Raw genomic sequence first — 16,555 nt, forward strand, 5'->3', positions numbered from 1 at the left:
CACAGAAAGTGTGACGTACAGTAGCAACAACACAAAACATTCCGAATTCAGACGCTAGCATCAGTCCTTGTCCGGAAATATTGATGTTTTGAGCCACGAAGCAAACACTTTAGGAGCTCACGATTGTCATACGGTAAGTTAGTTTCACGATGCTTATTTTTATGTGTAGCGATTTCCTTGTTTGACAGATTTAGAATCAGAAAACGTACATGGATTTGAAATGTACACGCTGCCTCGTCCCAACAACACCGTTCTTAGATCTTGTGAAATTCAATAGGGCAGCCTTGATGTACACACTTGATCGGGATCGTTACAGCTTACAGTGTCTCGCCTCTACCGTCGCAACGTGAGTCTACCTTCCAAAATCATCAATATGAAAGACAATTTTACGGATTTATGATGCATTTCAAAAAAATAATCGCGAAAGTTTTGAAGGGTGATCTTGCATCGTTCAAGAAATAGTGATACATCGTGTACATGGATACATGTACATGTACTATGAACGTAGTGTCATTAGTGATACAATTTGCAGTACGTATACAATGCAATGTAGGTTGCTGTCGTTTGAATACATGTAACACGTTGTCTTCTATAATGGCTTGTACTGCGATCGGTATTAGAGATAGTGAAAACACGGGAAGACTTTTCTATGTATTTGTTTGTCTAATTTCAGCAGACCATTGTTCCAAAATGCAAACTTTCAATGAATAAACCGACCGGTCCTGTTGATTTCATTCAAAATGCCTGACAACATGATGGGAGGTGATAATGAGGTGTTGATTTGAATGAATAAAGTCGTATAACAAAGTTTTCAACACAGCAAGGACTCTCAGTGAATTCAACTAAGAAACAGACCTGACACATTTAACCAGCAACACAATTGCATGTATATTGGACATAGCTTAGTTTTTCGCAGTATATAAATTTGAGACATAACAACTTGGGTCAGATATGAACTTTAGGTTTGGAAGAATTGTTATTCAAATACAAATGTATAACTAATTGTCACAGGTGACTTTTGAAATCATAGTTATACCAGCTACAGAAGTGAGAGACATTTCAGTGTCTGTGTTCTGTCTATCTTGTAATGAAATATACATATTCACAGAAATATATTTATAGTTCAGGTGAACAGGTGGTCTAATGGTTAAAGTGTAATTTGCAGGTTTGAGCTTTGGCACTTTCATTTGTTTCGGAATGGTTAACATCCCTTGCCAAGATTTGAACCACCAGTCAACCCATTTTATAATTGGGACCTGGTAGGATATATGTCATTATATGAAGGGCTAGATTTATATGCTCACAGAGGCTGCAGGGATTGTATGTTTAAAGGAAGTTGAGGAAGTCATATAGGAATAATAATAATATTGATAGAGTATTTACATTATAATGTGCCTGTTCTCTAGAGAGCTCCAGACACTATTAAGTTCTTTATTCGCAATAATAACGCAAATTAATAAATAACAAAAAATGAAATGAAAATAATGAAAATGACAAAATGCGACTGGGTGCTGGAAGATACATTGTGTAGCTAATGAAAAGCTCGTACTAGTACTGTAGTAGGTGTCCAGTCATCCACTAACAATGAATTACAAAATGTAAAGACACTGAGCCTCTTTGCCATTTTAGGTCTGTGCCAGAATAATCATTATACAGTGTTTTGCATACAATATGTATATGATGTACCCATGTATGGTCAAGTACTACATAGGAAATTGTACATTATTATCATTTTTCTAACTCTAATTTCCCATAGAAACCATGGAAACACTACACGATACATTTGTTTGTAGTTGAAGTCACATTAATTCATTTCTTTTTTTTTACTACAGTGACTGACATTTGATGCCATCTCAGTCTGTGATTACATAATAACTAAATTGTAATCATGGGGAAGAAGACAAAAAAGGATAGTGAACCTCCACCAAAGGATACTGTAAGTATATATACAGCATGTAGTTATAGTAGATGCTGCTATGACCAAGGGGTAGCATATTGTACATTGGGAATTGAGGAGATGTTAGTCTGTAAGGTACGCTGTGATGGGGCACCCTCACACATCGGCCAACCCTTACCAATTGCACAGTTTGTAACAGTGTAGTCACTGAATTGTTTGGTTTGTAACAGTATGAGAGGAGGCCGGTGAGGGCGAAACGTCACAACGTACCTTACAGTCTAGGGAGATATGTGTGTGTGTGGGGGGGGGGGGATAGCAACAACATGTCATTGACTTTGAGCAGTGGAGTTATCACCAGTTTTGAAACTACTTGTGAGCAAATACCAGGGATGATGAAATTGTAGTCATAAATGTAATTTCATTATTATTTTTAGACCCTGGAGAAATCTAGCAAATTCACATAGTATAATGATCAATTGGTGAAAATGTGTCAATCTTGTCAGTGGCAGTGGGCATGTCAGAGGACATTCCAAATATTTTAAGCCAGTCAAATGATAAAGTAGTTAAAAATATACAAATTCTTTGTAATCATAACTGCATTTACTAAACTGGGATTCTACATGTAGGGATGGTCAATAAATGGTTTGTGTTTTAAGTTAGTGTACAGAAAAGTGAAGAAACAAAAATCTACCATATGTGATTATAAAATACAATAAAAGATTGGTTTGATTTCTCTTTCTAGTTTGATCCTTTGTTGGTTGAGAGTAAACAAGCAGCTACAGTTGTTTTAATGTTGGATAGTCCAGAAGAAGATGTACAAACTAGAGCTTGTGAAGCTATCTATAAATTTGCTGAAAAATGTAAGTGGATTATACTTTTCTTTCTTTGTTTGTTTGTTTGTGTGTTTGTTTGTTTGTCTGTTGACTGTATCGTTGTTTGCACAATGATAACTATTCAGTCAAACAAATGGTAATATTTTGTGAGGAGGTACACTGTGAAGGGGCGCATTCATACATTGACCAACCCCTTTCAAGGCCAATGTCTCATATGGACTTTCGTGTATAAATATGTACCATAGTGATGTAATGTGATAAACAAATTATGACTTTTGTACACTAAAACATAAATTATAAGAAAAGAAATAAATGATCAATTTGCAATGACTGCAGTATACTAAAACTCATCAAGTTACAGTAATATTTATAAATAGTCTGTAAGGTACGCCATGACAGGGCGCCCTCACACATCAGTCAGCCCCTTCCATGTTGGGTGAGAGGAGGCTGGTGAGGACGGAACGGCACAATGTATCTTACAGTCTGTAAGTGATGACAACAAGTGTATTGGTTTTATGATGATCAAATGGATTCTTGCACGAGGAAATTTGGACTTTACTTGTACTTGCTGCCATTTGTTCAGTATTTTTTATGTTTACACAAGTTTACCTGGTTTAATAATATTGATATGTTCTGACCCTACAGGTGATGATAACAAAGCATTATTACTAGAGCTAGGTGCCATGCCTGCATTGCTAAAACTCGTTTCTGCTGAAGACAAAGTAGTCAGAAGAAATGCAACAATGTCTATAGGTGTCATGGCAGTGCATCGTAAGTATCAGAGTTTTCTACACTTGAATTTATGTACACAGTCCTTGCAGTACTTTTTAATTACAGTTGCTTGGTTTTTTAAAAATTATATTGTACATTGTATTTTACATTCATTCATTGTTTGCTAGAACTGTTTAAGAACTTCGTCTACAGAAAGGGTTTATTGAGGATGATGTATTTTTTTCAAATCCTGAGAAGGTATACTATAACAGTGTCTAGTAGAACACTGTCAGACTCTCTTGCCAATCCACTGGTCAGAGATGCATGTGCCAAAAAAAAGGAAAATTTATGTTCCCAGCTTTGGTTCTGATTTATCAAAACTAAATATATTTCCTTTCACATTTTTAGCTGAAGTAAGAAAACTTTTGAGGAAGACAGATGCAATTCAACAAGTGATAAAACTCCTGGCTCCAGAAGGTCAGTAAATAATGTTGTACATGTTTTATGTGTATTCAACATACTGAATTTATTTAGCTCAGTACGAACACCATGTTCAGTCTGAGCTAAATTACACATGGCAGATAGGGAGTGAACTGACATACTTGCTGAATAGCAATACCTTGTACTGATACTAATAACATTTTAGATTATTTTCCAACTCTTGTAGACTTTCCAGCCTAACAATTACCATGGCAACACACTTGTATAATATTGACGATTTATATTCAGTCACGTAATACAACACTGGTAATCCAGCCATTGGTTTACTAAGATAGATGCAAACTAAATATATTGCTCTTCAATGTGGTAGATTACACAAATGGGTGATAGCAGACTGTTCCTCTGTTGTGTGATTCTAATGACCCTGTGATCGACAGTGTAAACAAGTCCCAAAACAGCACTGCAAGTTCATGAAACACTAATACTAAATAAATTAGTGTTCAGAGACACACCTCCTACTGAGACTATTAATTAAAACAACGGCCATTCAATACATGTAGCTTATCACTGTTGTATCAACATGTTGGGACAGTAATTTTAGTTTGTTCGTGTCTGTCTTAGGCTCAATTATGATGCTAATATAATTTATAATACATTGATATTATCAATGTGACTTGTCTATCATCTCATATCAATTCTCTATATTCCTTTCAGAGGATACGTTAGTGCATGAGTTTGCTTCACTGTTCCTTGCCTCTATGGCTAATGAATTTACCAGTAAAGTACAGATCTTTGAACAAGATGGCATAGAACCACTGATCAGATTACTATCAGACCCAGATCCTGATGTACAGAAGAATTCTGTAGAAGCTGTTTGTCTGATGTTACAGGATTTCCAAACTAAGGCAGCCATTAGGTAAGATGATAATATTGATGTCATTGATAATTCAGTATAAAAGATTCTAATCTATTCTGTTCTATTCTATTCTATTCTCTTCTCTTCTATTCTATTCTAAGAGTAGATGATGTAACTTTCAATAATTTGCTTGGAATTCACATGTATCTCATCTTCTCTTTTGTGTTAACCATAAATGGATTTTCATGCATTAAAACATGTACACATTATGTATACAGCAAAAAGATAAAATGAGGATCTCAGAACACATGTACACAGAGAAAGACCAACTAACATGATCTTTGAACTATGAACTATGACACTATTAAACATTGTGTTGTTACTCCTACAGGGAACTGAATGGTATTCAACCACTGCTAGACTTATTGAAATCAGAATACCCAGTCATTCAGGAGTTTGCTCTTGTAAGTCTTGCAAGATGTACAGAAGACACTGAGAACAGAGAGGTACTCAGAGAACTTGGTGGACTGGAAAGATTGGTGGAATTTATTGGAACACCGGTAAGAATTGACTGCAGTGTTACATATATATTACTGATATGACTGTCTATTGTTCATGAGGATTGGATGGTGTTCTGTCTCAGACTCTGGCATGAGGCAGGTGGATAAAATCATTGATCTGAATACATATATTAGCATCTTGGGAATGTAATATCCGTCCATCCATCCATCCATCCATCCATCCAACTACCAGTACACACGGAGTGAATGTGTATATTTCAAGAGTTGTATATTGACAATTTTGATCAGGTTAGACTGCCAAGATTCGAAAGTGGCTTGAAACACTGCGACAGGACAATATACAGTAATCAATATACAAGAATGAATGTTAAAGAATGGAATTCACTTCCATAAAATGTTGGATTCTCTCTGTATAGAAAATTCATTTGATAATAATCGATATAATCTTCCCCTGTCCACCAAGTATTCTGGCTGTTCCAATTCAGAATAATGGCAAGGTTGCATGTATATATATTGAAGCATGTAATAAGTTGTCAAACTACACTTTAATTATTTACAGGAATTCAATGATCTGCATGTACATGCATTGTTTGTGATGTCAAACTGTTTAGAAGACACAGAAAGTATGGAATTGATACAAAGCACTGGTGGACTACAGAAATTACTACAGTTTGCTACAGAATCTACACTACCTGAAGTCCAACAAAATGCTGCCAAGGCCATGACAAGGGCTGCTAAGAATTGTAAGTAAATTGCAGAAATTACCGAAATATTGACCCTGAGTTTACAGAGCCGTAAAGTGTAAACTAAGTTTGTTTTGGGATGACTTCAGGTGGCTGCAGAAGTATAGTGATCTCACAATGACAAAATTATTATGGCCAAAAAAAAAAAAAAAAAAATTGTGCAAACAGAAAGAGCAGTGTAGCAATTTGGTAACTATACAGTGCATGAGTAGAAAACATAAGAGGTCAATATTATACACTTATAACCTGGCTATGTAAAAAATAACTATACAGTGCATGAGTAGAAAACGTCAGAGGTCAATATTATACACTTATAACCTGGCTATGTAAAAAATAACTATACAGTGCATGAGTAGAAAACGTCAGAGGTCAATATTATAAACTTATTGCCTGGCTATGAGGGCACTAGTAGATGTCTATTACCCTGAGGGATATTATGTAGCAACTACTTACCACAAAACTAAGGTTGTACATGTGGATTGTAATGGCCCTGAAGTGACCAGAAAATAAATAAATTCAGTATTTTAAATTAGAATGCATATTACTTGGTTTACACTAGACTCTCTTACGGCCCTCAGAGCTTCGCTTTACTAAAATTAAAGCTAAACGAATTATTTTGTATGTACCGATGCCAGCTAATAACCGTACTCGAATATCCTTGTACTGTGCGCCCTCATCGACCATGATAGAGATAACCATTCGTTGACGTGTGACTGCGACGCTCCGTATTAGCCTCGGACTTCGCGAAAATACGGAGCGTCGCAGTCACACGTCAACGAACATATATCTCTATGTGGTTGATGAGGGCGCACAGTACAAGGTTGTTCGAGTACGATGGAGTACGTTATGTAGATGGTATCGGTACATACAAAATAATTCATTTAGCGTCGATTTTAGTAAAGCGAAGTTCCGAGGACTGTGAGAGAGTCTAGGTTTACACATGATTTAAGTTCATCGTCTCATGAAGTAGCTTGCAATTATTTCAGTGTTCTATAGAGTCCATCATACTTATCGTGGCGATTGATATTTTTTCCATTCAGCTGAGAATCGTAAAATCTTTCATGAGCAAGAAGCAGAGAAGACATTGATACAACTACTAGAATCAGACAATGTACAAGTCCAGGCTGCTGCCGCTCAAACTATCGCCACAATGTCAGAAAATTTATTGTCAAAGGCAGCCATAGGAGAACTTGGTAAGTCAGAAAAATTCAGAATATTATCACTCCTGACTTGAAGTAACAGATACAACTTTGTTTCATTGGCCTAACCTTATTACTAAATGAGAGATGGTGGGTTGGATACAATGGTGAGAAAACTTCAGATATAGTACAATTTTGTAATGATTTTTGAAGTGCTGAGGATCTGCCATGAAGCATACAAATCCTCTCTAATCAAGGTTGTGTATACTTCTTTCCACAAAGACAAAGTATGAGTAGGCCCTCAGAGAGACACTGTCATAAATTGGAATGAGTTATTGATGCGAACAAAAACATATCTTATACTGTAAGGAGTAAAGTTTTTGAAGTAGATATCTGTTTGACTAAAATTCCTCAAAATTTTATCTTTTTTCCTCAGAGGGTATTGGACCATTAGTGAAACTTCTAAACAGTGACAATGGTGAAGTGAGAGAAGCCTCATCCCTTGCATTGGCCAACCTTACCACAGCCAGTTCTAACAATTGCACGTAAGTATATTTATAATTGTATTGCATGCCAATCACTTACTTGTCCATTAGCCCAAATTTATTAGCCCTGCCCATCTCTCGGTCTATCTTCACCAATGTGTCTGTCTGTCTCTCTAGATGTATGTCTCTGTCTGTCTGTCTGTCTGTCTGTCTGTCTGTCTGTCTGTTTGTCTGTCTGTCAGTCTATCTGTCTGTCTGTTTGTCTGTCTATTTGTCTCTCATATCTCTCTGTCTCTCATATCTATCCTGTCAGTCTCTCTCTCTCTCTCTCTCTCTCTCTCTCTCTCTCTCTCTCTCTCTCTCTCTCTCTCTCTCTCTCTCTCTCTCTCTCTCTCTCTCTCTCTCTCTCTCTCTCATATATTCAAATATCAATTGCCTTTTAATTGAGTAACTGTACAATGTATTTATTTCCATCTTCAGTGAAGTAGTAGAACAGAAGGGAGTAGAACCATTGATAAACTTACTTGGTGACACTAAGGAGGGTGCCCAAGCCAATGGAGCTGTTGTACTTACAAACATGGCATCAGATGAAATAATGAGAACAGATATACAGGGTAGAGGAATAGTGTCTGCACTCACATCACCTCTACTTTCAAAGTAAGTAGTCTGACCTACCTTTCAAACATAATGGTTCAGTCCAGTACTTAATGGAATATGGAATTTTTGGGACATACCACAGTATATAGGAGGTGTGAAGGTCAACACTGTATGTTAGCTTCAAAAATGATGGTTTCGCTTTTATCCATACATATGTATACCTACAAATGACAACATTTACTTAATAGTTTGAATTTCAATAATTTAGTTCAATGATTGCTGGTTTTGATTTGTTTACAACACATATCAGACAGCATATTTCTGATAATTTTTGTTTTTCAACATTCTCCTCAGAAATGTTGTAGTTCAGAGTAAAGCAGCTTTGGCTGTAGCCGCATTTGTTTGTGATGCAAGTTCAAGAGCTGAGGTAAATATAGAATTGCTTTATGTGTTAATTTTACATTAAAATATCTTAACCAACTGAAATGTGAAGGATTTTCTATTAACAATATCTATTGTTGGTATAAGAAAGAATTGATATAATAGCTGTTGACAATCAACTAAACCACATCGTCGCAAACCACTGCCTGTTTTATGGCAACGTTCTTAATGAACCTCCTATTTCGAAATGTAGTGGTAGAAATAATAACTCTGGTTTGCGAGAATGCTAAACCAATGTTCATATCATGATTACAGTTATGTACATCTAGAAGTCTAACCCCACTCACTAAACTATTAACATCAGCACTGATCATAGATGTTGACAATCGTATCATGTATTTATTTTACAGTTACGTACATCTGGAGGTCTGGCAGCACTCACTAAATTATTAACATCTGGCAATGAGGAAGTTAGACGCAGTGCATCATGGGCAATTGTAGTCTGTGCTACAGATACTCCTACTGCTATGGAAGTCAGTAAACTTGGGTAGGTAGTTGCTATAGCAACCACTTGCTATGGAAGTCAGTAAACTTGGGTAGGTAGTTGGTATAGAAACCACTGCTGCTGGAAGTCAGTAAACTTGGGTATTTAGTTACTATAGAAACCACTGCAGCTACGAAAATAAGTAAAGTTTGGTAAGTAGTTGCAATAGATGTCGCCATTGCTATGGAAGACAGTAAACTCAGACGAGTGGTTGCTATAGATACCAGAGAAGTCAGTTGGTTAATACTGTGTAAATCATCTAAATCGTACACTGAAATTTTTCAATATTACTATGTGGGGAAACATCTTCACAGAAACTTTGCTACATAAAAATGTAAATGCATTCACTGAAAATTTGCCTTGTTTTTATTTATTAGGGGTTTAGAGACACTTCAAGAGATAGAACAATCTAGCACAAGACAAAACCAGTTCAGCCTGGCAGCATTAGACAGACTACTAGACAGTAACTTACCAGCAAAGTACGCCCTCACAGGTAAACTTGGTCCTATGGATATCATTCAAGATGGATTCTATGACCCAGGACAGGTAAGATTAAAGTTACCTTACCCTCTCTATCCTACAATGGTTTGGATACACTGGTAGATCAGGATTTATAGGGTAAACTTAGTTTGACAAATTGTGCCAAGGAAGGGTCCCAGCTTTTTATTGGGAGGGGAGGGGGGGGGGGGGGGTGATAGGAGGTGACCTTAAGAATATGTCAGTCTTTTCATTTTTTTCACATACTCAATTTTCAGAATATAAGTCTTACATGAAAAACTAGTTTCAAATGCTTAGCTCTGAAATTTATTTATTTCAGCATGTCACGTGACAACCATGTGACATTGGCCAATCACAATCACAAACACTTGGCAAATAGCCAATGGCTATCACTTTACATTTTCAAACAGCCCAACATTATAACATGATTGAAGCAAGCAGCCAATCACAACTACCTAATATTGGCAGGCTGCCAAACATTATCACATGACACTAGCAGGCAGCCACTCACTGCTAGCAAATATTGGCAAGCCGCCAAACATTATCACATGACACTAGCAAACAGCTAATCACTCCTAGCAAGCACTACCAAGCTATGAAAGATGATCACATGGCATTTGCAAGCAACCAATCACATTGAACGTTCTTATGACGCACATTGCATGCATACATGTAATCATAACATTTTCAATTTTAGGCCAAGTATTATGGTTCTAGCTATGAAGACCGAGAGGGGGATTGGGTAACTACTTTTTTTTATGACAAATATGAATGTCATGTCCTAGTCTATGTTTTAACAATACCCAGCATGCATAGCAACAGAAGGCCAAAGGTCAACAGATCAACCATGCCACTGTCGCTTTGTGTTGGCACTTCTTGAAGTGTTTTGCACGGTTTTTGCTGCATGTACAAAATATAAGAAGGGGCAGAGTTTTGTGTTATACTGCACATTTTGTGAACTACTGGTATTAATTACGTGTTTTAATAATCCAGTCTTAAATTCAGGTTTTTCTGTCTTCAAGCACAAAAAGTAACTTAGTCTAACACGCACTTTGATAACAGTACACAACAACTAACATTGTGTTGGTGTTTATTTCATACCAATGTAAAAAATTTAGATCAACTTTACAAAGTGGTCATATCGATATCGATAAAGGATTGGTAATTTATTTTTGATTTTTAATTCACATTACAAAAAATTTTTTTTTTAAATGTGTAAAAAGTTTGATATTGTACACACAGTAACAAACATTTTACATATTTATTAGTATTCTGCAATTTATTGAGTTACAACTAGAAACTTGGCATATATTGTTTCACATTGATTTCTCAAGTAGAAAGCCATGATAAAATTGTTTCATAAATTAAAAATCCAAAATAAATACCAAATCATCATCCATATAACCACTTTAAAAACAATCTTTAAATTCTAAAGTTTGAAGAAATGCTATTCTCAATAATGAATCTAAATAAATCAATTTATTATGATACACATTGTGATATTTTGAAGTGATTTTTCCATTATAATATTTATTATATCACATCTAATTATACCAATCTCATTGTACTAAGGTATTGCATTCTTTGAAAGGGTTTTTCAGTTTTTTATGTATTGACTCTACAGATTCATATAGGTTAGATGTTTGATTCTAGCATGATTGATTCTAGCATGATACATGTGTGATGAAGTTTGGAATTACTACACTTCAGGGTTGCATATTGCATGATTTAATGAATCAAATGATGTGAATCACTATTAGTGAATCTATTTCAAAGTTTTGACACCAATAAAGGTACTACTGTACAGATGACAATCAAACATAGTCTTAGTTACCCAGACTCACACCACTGAGGGCTGTACTACGAGACTATACCCAGATGAGAGTTTGCGGAAACATAATCCAATGTTGCCTGCACTGGAAGTCACACTGTATCCAAGTCATGAAAAAAGGACTTTCATTCGACCTGTTTGTTGTAATTAGGATTTATCAGTCACTTGAGAAATGATAACCTGTCTCGAAGGTACCTAAATCATTCAGTCTGCAATGTTGGACGTGAAGTACATGTATACCCCAACATGCACTGCTCTGGGAAAGAGATCTGATGCAGACAAATTTGGATTACGTTTCCCCAGATTCTTGTCTGGGTGGTCTCATAGTATAGCCCAGTAGTAAGAGTCTGGGTAAATGAGACTAAGTCAAACATTGTTTAGTGTAGCACTTCAATTCTGTCATTCACCTAAAGATTCAACAAAAGCAATTCATGACTGTATTTTACTGCTTACACTATAGTTCTTTACTTTGCATGGTGTTATTTGATTGTGAGCCTTGCATACAAGAAAAGCATGCACTATTGTTCCTTATCATCCCACTATGCCCTAAGTATTGTTAGCCAACTTACAGCATTTAGTGGTACTCCAGTTTATCTCATTCTCAAAAATGTCTGAATAAATATAAAAGGGGTGGGGCATAAAATCTGTACTCATTTGACATTTTGCATCGTAAACTTTTCATTTTACCACAAGGAGTTTTTAGAGGATTAATTAGTATTTCTGTAATTTGTTCACAAGTGGGTTAATTTATGATAGTTTTATGTTTTATATGTGACTTTGTATATTACTTATAGTAACTGAACAAATGGCAGTCATGTTGTCACATTCATATGACTACACAAATTGTTAATGTTAAGACAAAGTCCTTCTATCATAGAGGGACTGTAAATACCCCGGTACTAGCCCAGATGAACTGGGGGGTTGTGTCAATTAATTCTCAAAAACCATCAAGATATTCTCACGGTAAATGATAAGATGATAATATGGTGACATAAATGATGATATGACCATATAAGGTACTAATATAGGAATAACAATTGCTCCGTTTAAGATGACAACTAAGAGTTATATGGAACATGACAATGGTGATATGAATGCAACCCATAGTGATATTGTAACTCAGAGTGCTGATATAGAACTCAACCCATAGTGATATGGTAACTCTAAGTGCTGATATAGAACTCAACCCATAGTGATATGGTAACTCTAAGTGCTGATATAGAACTCAACCCATAGTGATATGGTAACTCATAGTGCTGATATATAACTCAACACATAGTGATATGGTAACTCTAAGTGCTGATATAGAACTCAACCCATAGTGATATGGTAACTCATAGTGCTGATATATAACTCAACACATAATGATATGGTAACTCTAAGTGCTGATATAGAACTCAACCCATAGTGATATGGTAACTCATAGTGCTGATATATAACTCAACACATAGTGATATGGTAACTCTAAGTGCTGATATAGAACTCAACCCATAATGATATGGTAACTCATAGTGCTGATATATAACTCAACACATAATGATATGGTAACTCTAAGTGCTGATATAGAACTCAACCCATAGTGATATTGTAACTCATAGTGCTGATATAGAACTCAACCCATAGTGATATGGTAACTCTAAGTGCTGATATAGAACTCAACCCATAGTGATATGGTAACTCAGAGTGCTGTAATCATTATCACTGATAGTGGCTGAACAACATGACGTATCTTACAGCTGACACAGAACTCAGAACTCATAATTAGTCATAATATTTCATGACATTCCTAGAAGTAAAAATCAATTAACATTTCTTTCTCTCTCTGTATTTATTTGACAGCTTAAACCAGGTGGTAAATTCCAGACACTAGAGGAATACAGTAAACTAAAACCAGAACCCAAGAGACCAATTTTACTAGTCAACACCAAGGCACCAGAAAGTCAAGCCAGCTCACCTGTACCTGTACCGTCTGAAGCAGATGTTAAAACGGAATCTAAAGTGTCTGTTAAAAGTTCTAGATCTAATGTCAGGTAAGGAAATAATAGACCATTCAGAAATTAAGAATATTAATTATTCCAGCAATATAAAGGTATAGCTATAGACATGATATATTTTGAATCAAGGTATATGCGTGCTAACTGTGCAAGAGGTTGAGAATGTCCTAAAATTAACATAAATGATATGTTTTGATTTTTGCGCTAAATCGTTTCAGAATTTTACTCATTACGTATTGACTAAATTTCATAATTAAAGAATGTGTTGGATGAAATAGAAGCCATGTATGTCATGGTCTGAAAGTAGTGTCCTTAGGCTTTGCATTTCCTAGATCATCAGACAATGTCAAGGAAGGGTATCCTTTGGGTATAAATCCTTTTTACAGACTCCAAGGGAAAAAGTACAAAAACACCAACAAATAGAGAATGGAAAGCTGTAAGACATAAAGAGTGCTGGGTATATACAAGTTATACATATGCAGTAAATGAAACATTGCAATGTATTCAAAGTAACTAAATTGATTTTCAATTACTATTCCATTCTACAAAATGATTTTGAACTGCTCCAAACACTCATGGGTAACATAAGTTATAATAACTGTGATTTAATCCTACCTTGATCTGTAGAGGAAGAAAAGAATCCAAGAAAGAGAGGGAAGAGAGAGAGGAGCGTGAACGCCAGGAAGCTGAGAGATTGGCAGAGTTACAGAAAGTACAGGCTGCCCAATCATCCACATGGCATCCACCAGCTGATCAAGCACTTGAAACATACATCACTGAAGTCATTACAAATGTTGGCCCATTGCCAACTACAAGGGAACAAGTTGTAGCAGTGGCACAGTAAGTCTGATTAGATTTAATATTTCTAGAATTTTTAGTCAGATTTATACTGTGAAGTTATTAGAAATCAGACATTATCTGTAAATGTGAGTTTTAGCCATGGTAATGTAATCATAGTTCAATCAATCAATCAACCAATCAATCAATCAAGTTTAGTTCAATCAATCAATCAATCAATCAATCATCAATCAAACAACCAACCAACCAACCAACCAATCAATCAATCAAGTATACTTCGATCGATTGATCAATCAATCAATCAATCAATCAATAAATCAATCAATCAAGTTTAGTTAAATCTCTTTATCAACTGATGAGTAAACTTGATCTCACAAAGATAACAACACAGTTAGAGTACAATGATCAGTAAATCTACTCAGTGGCTTTACACAATTGTAGATTTGCCAATTCATGGTAAATTGTTTAGTCTTGTATTATAATGTTGTATTGATTATGTAGACATAACAAATTGTTGTTTTGTTGGAAACAAATATCATTATGATAACATCTGATGATAATATGAGAACATGTGATTTCAAACACTTCAAATCATGATTACGTCTATTTCATATCATTACTATTGTTACTATGTTTTGTCATTTATGTAGGTTTGTGAGTGAAAAGATGGGTGGTCCTATTGAGAGAGGACAACTGACAAATTTCAGTTATGAATTACCAATCAGTCAATTAAAACATGATCTAGATAGTAATATCATACCTATTGGTAAAATTACTACAGGTATACACTACCACAGAGCTCTTTTATTTAAGGTAAGTTTATCATTTCTATGGTAACCATAGTGATAGTTGTTAGGTGTGTTAAACTTAGTGGGTATGACAAAGCCTCAGTGCATCAAGTTTGCACCTTGATCATTTGATGGATATTAAAAATACATTTGGAGAAGTCTGCAGATTGAAACATTTCACAATAAAAGTACAAAATACATCTGTATACAGAGGTATTATTTCTGATGTTCACTTGTTCTCTCATATTTAGCTTGATAGTTCCTGATAGAGAATATTCTATGTTACACGCTGACACACATCCCCATATTGTAACATTACAACTTCCATATCTCCATGGTAACACTCGATTCATATCTCTATGGCAACATCAGTTATCATAAATCCACCGTACATATTGATTCTTCTGTTGTGATTAAGTGTCTTAAAGAATGCATACATGTTGACTTATGTATACATGATTACATGTTAACAGTTATATCTCCATGGTAACATTAATATTCTCTATGCCAACATGATTATTCTAATATACTCATGGTAATATTCCATCTACTAGGTGTTGTGTGACAACATAGCTGTTGGTGTGTCATTGGTACGTGGTGAATATGGCAGAGCTTGGAACGAAGTTATGTTGACAGATGACGAAGCAGTAAGTTACAATGAAAATTAGGAGGCCTGAAACTAAATGTTGTCTTACTCAACAAATATCTTACTAAGAGTGTTATATTTTATTGTCTTCTACCAACAGATATATTATGATACAGAAGTTAATAATAATTCAAAATGGTAAAACATGTTTTTTAAAATTTGCCAACATTTCATGTTGGACTCATTTTTTCAATCGTGGAAATATTTATGTATCTGGGTTTTTTTTTCATTTTGTCTTTCAGCCTGGTGCTCCAACATTTCCACCCAAGGAGTACATCATAGACTTGATACATGATCCAGGCAGACTGATGAGATCTGACTGTGCTGATGCTGTTAACTATCAAAAACTCTAGAAACACATACTCACATATAGTCACATCCTGTATGCTCACATTAAAACACACACACACACACACACACACACACACACACACACACACACACACACACACACACACACACACACACACACACACACACACATACACATCTCTGAAGTCCATCCATAGTCCAGACTATTTTCAAAGATTAGCTGATATGTATAGATAGTATCAATATTGATGATATACAGAATGTAAAGTAACTAGTATTTTATCTTCTAGTGTACAAAGATGTTGTCATCAACATTTAGCAACACAAACACTGTCACTATAATCAGTGAAAAAACAAACATTTTCCATCCAAAAACTATTATCAAATTTGAAGATGCAATTAGGGTTTGTTTTATATTTTCATGGGCTGCTGTGTAACATGATGCACATTATTTTTTAATTGTACATTCCATCTTTAATATAAAATCTTCCAAATTAAAATGTAAATATTTTAATTATGTTGCTTGTAATATTGCAGATT

The 16,555-nt window shown here is 35.3% G+C and overlaps 1 protein-coding gene across 2 annotated transcripts; it reads left to right on the forward strand.

Annotated features, from left to right (window-relative positions):
- The first annotated feature begins 14 nt into the window (after positions 1 to 14).
- Positions 15 to 16,102, forward strand: LOC144448250 (armadillo repeat-containing protein 3-like). 2 transcript variants are annotated; one of them, XM_078138422.1, is made up of 20 exons: positions 15 to 133; positions 1,833 to 1,936; positions 2,640 to 2,757; positions 3,376 to 3,501; positions 3,850 to 3,918; positions 4,597 to 4,798; positions 5,130 to 5,298; positions 5,819 to 6,002; positions 7,043 to 7,195; positions 7,578 to 7,686; positions 8,107 to 8,283; positions 8,578 to 8,650; positions 9,015 to 9,151; positions 9,526 to 9,694; positions 10,344 to 10,388; positions 13,317 to 13,507; positions 14,099 to 14,311; positions 14,920 to 15,082; positions 15,612 to 15,704; positions 15,946 to 16,102. In XM_078138422.1, the coding sequence occupies exons 2-20, from the start codon at positions 1,889 to 1,891 to the stop codon at positions 16,054 to 16,056; spliced, it is 2,550 nt and encodes an 849-aa protein (XP_077994548.1). In that variant the 5' UTR covers positions 15 to 133; positions 1,833 to 1,888; the 3' UTR covers positions 16,057 to 16,102. The 2 variants fall into 2 exon arrangements, with proteins under 2 accessions (XP_077994548.1, XP_077994549.1); XM_078138423.1 differs by lacking the exon at positions 10,344 to 10,388.
- The last annotated feature ends 453 nt before the right edge of the window (positions 16,103 to 16,555 follow it).

Source organism: Glandiceps talaboti, chromosome 17, assembly GCF_964340395.1.
Source record: "Glandiceps talaboti chromosome 17, keGlaTala1.1, whole genome shotgun sequence".
Lineage (NCBI taxonomy): Eukaryota > Metazoa > Hemichordata > Enteropneusta > Spengelidae > Glandiceps > Glandiceps talaboti.

Bases quoted from the DNA above. Each gene is read 5' to 3' on its own strand.
- LOC144448250 (XM_078138422.1), top strand. From the start codon at position 1,889: ATGGGGAAGAAGACAAAAAAGGATAGTGAACCTCCACCAAAGGATACT. The intron at 2,758-3,375 runs GTAAGTGGATTA...CTGACCCTACAG, and splicing joins CTATAAATTTGCTGAAAAAT to GTGATGATAACAAAGCATTA. The intron at 9,695-10,343 runs GTAAGATTAAAG...TTTCAATTTTAG, and splicing joins GATTCTATGACCCAGGACAG to GCCAAGTATTATGGTTCTAG.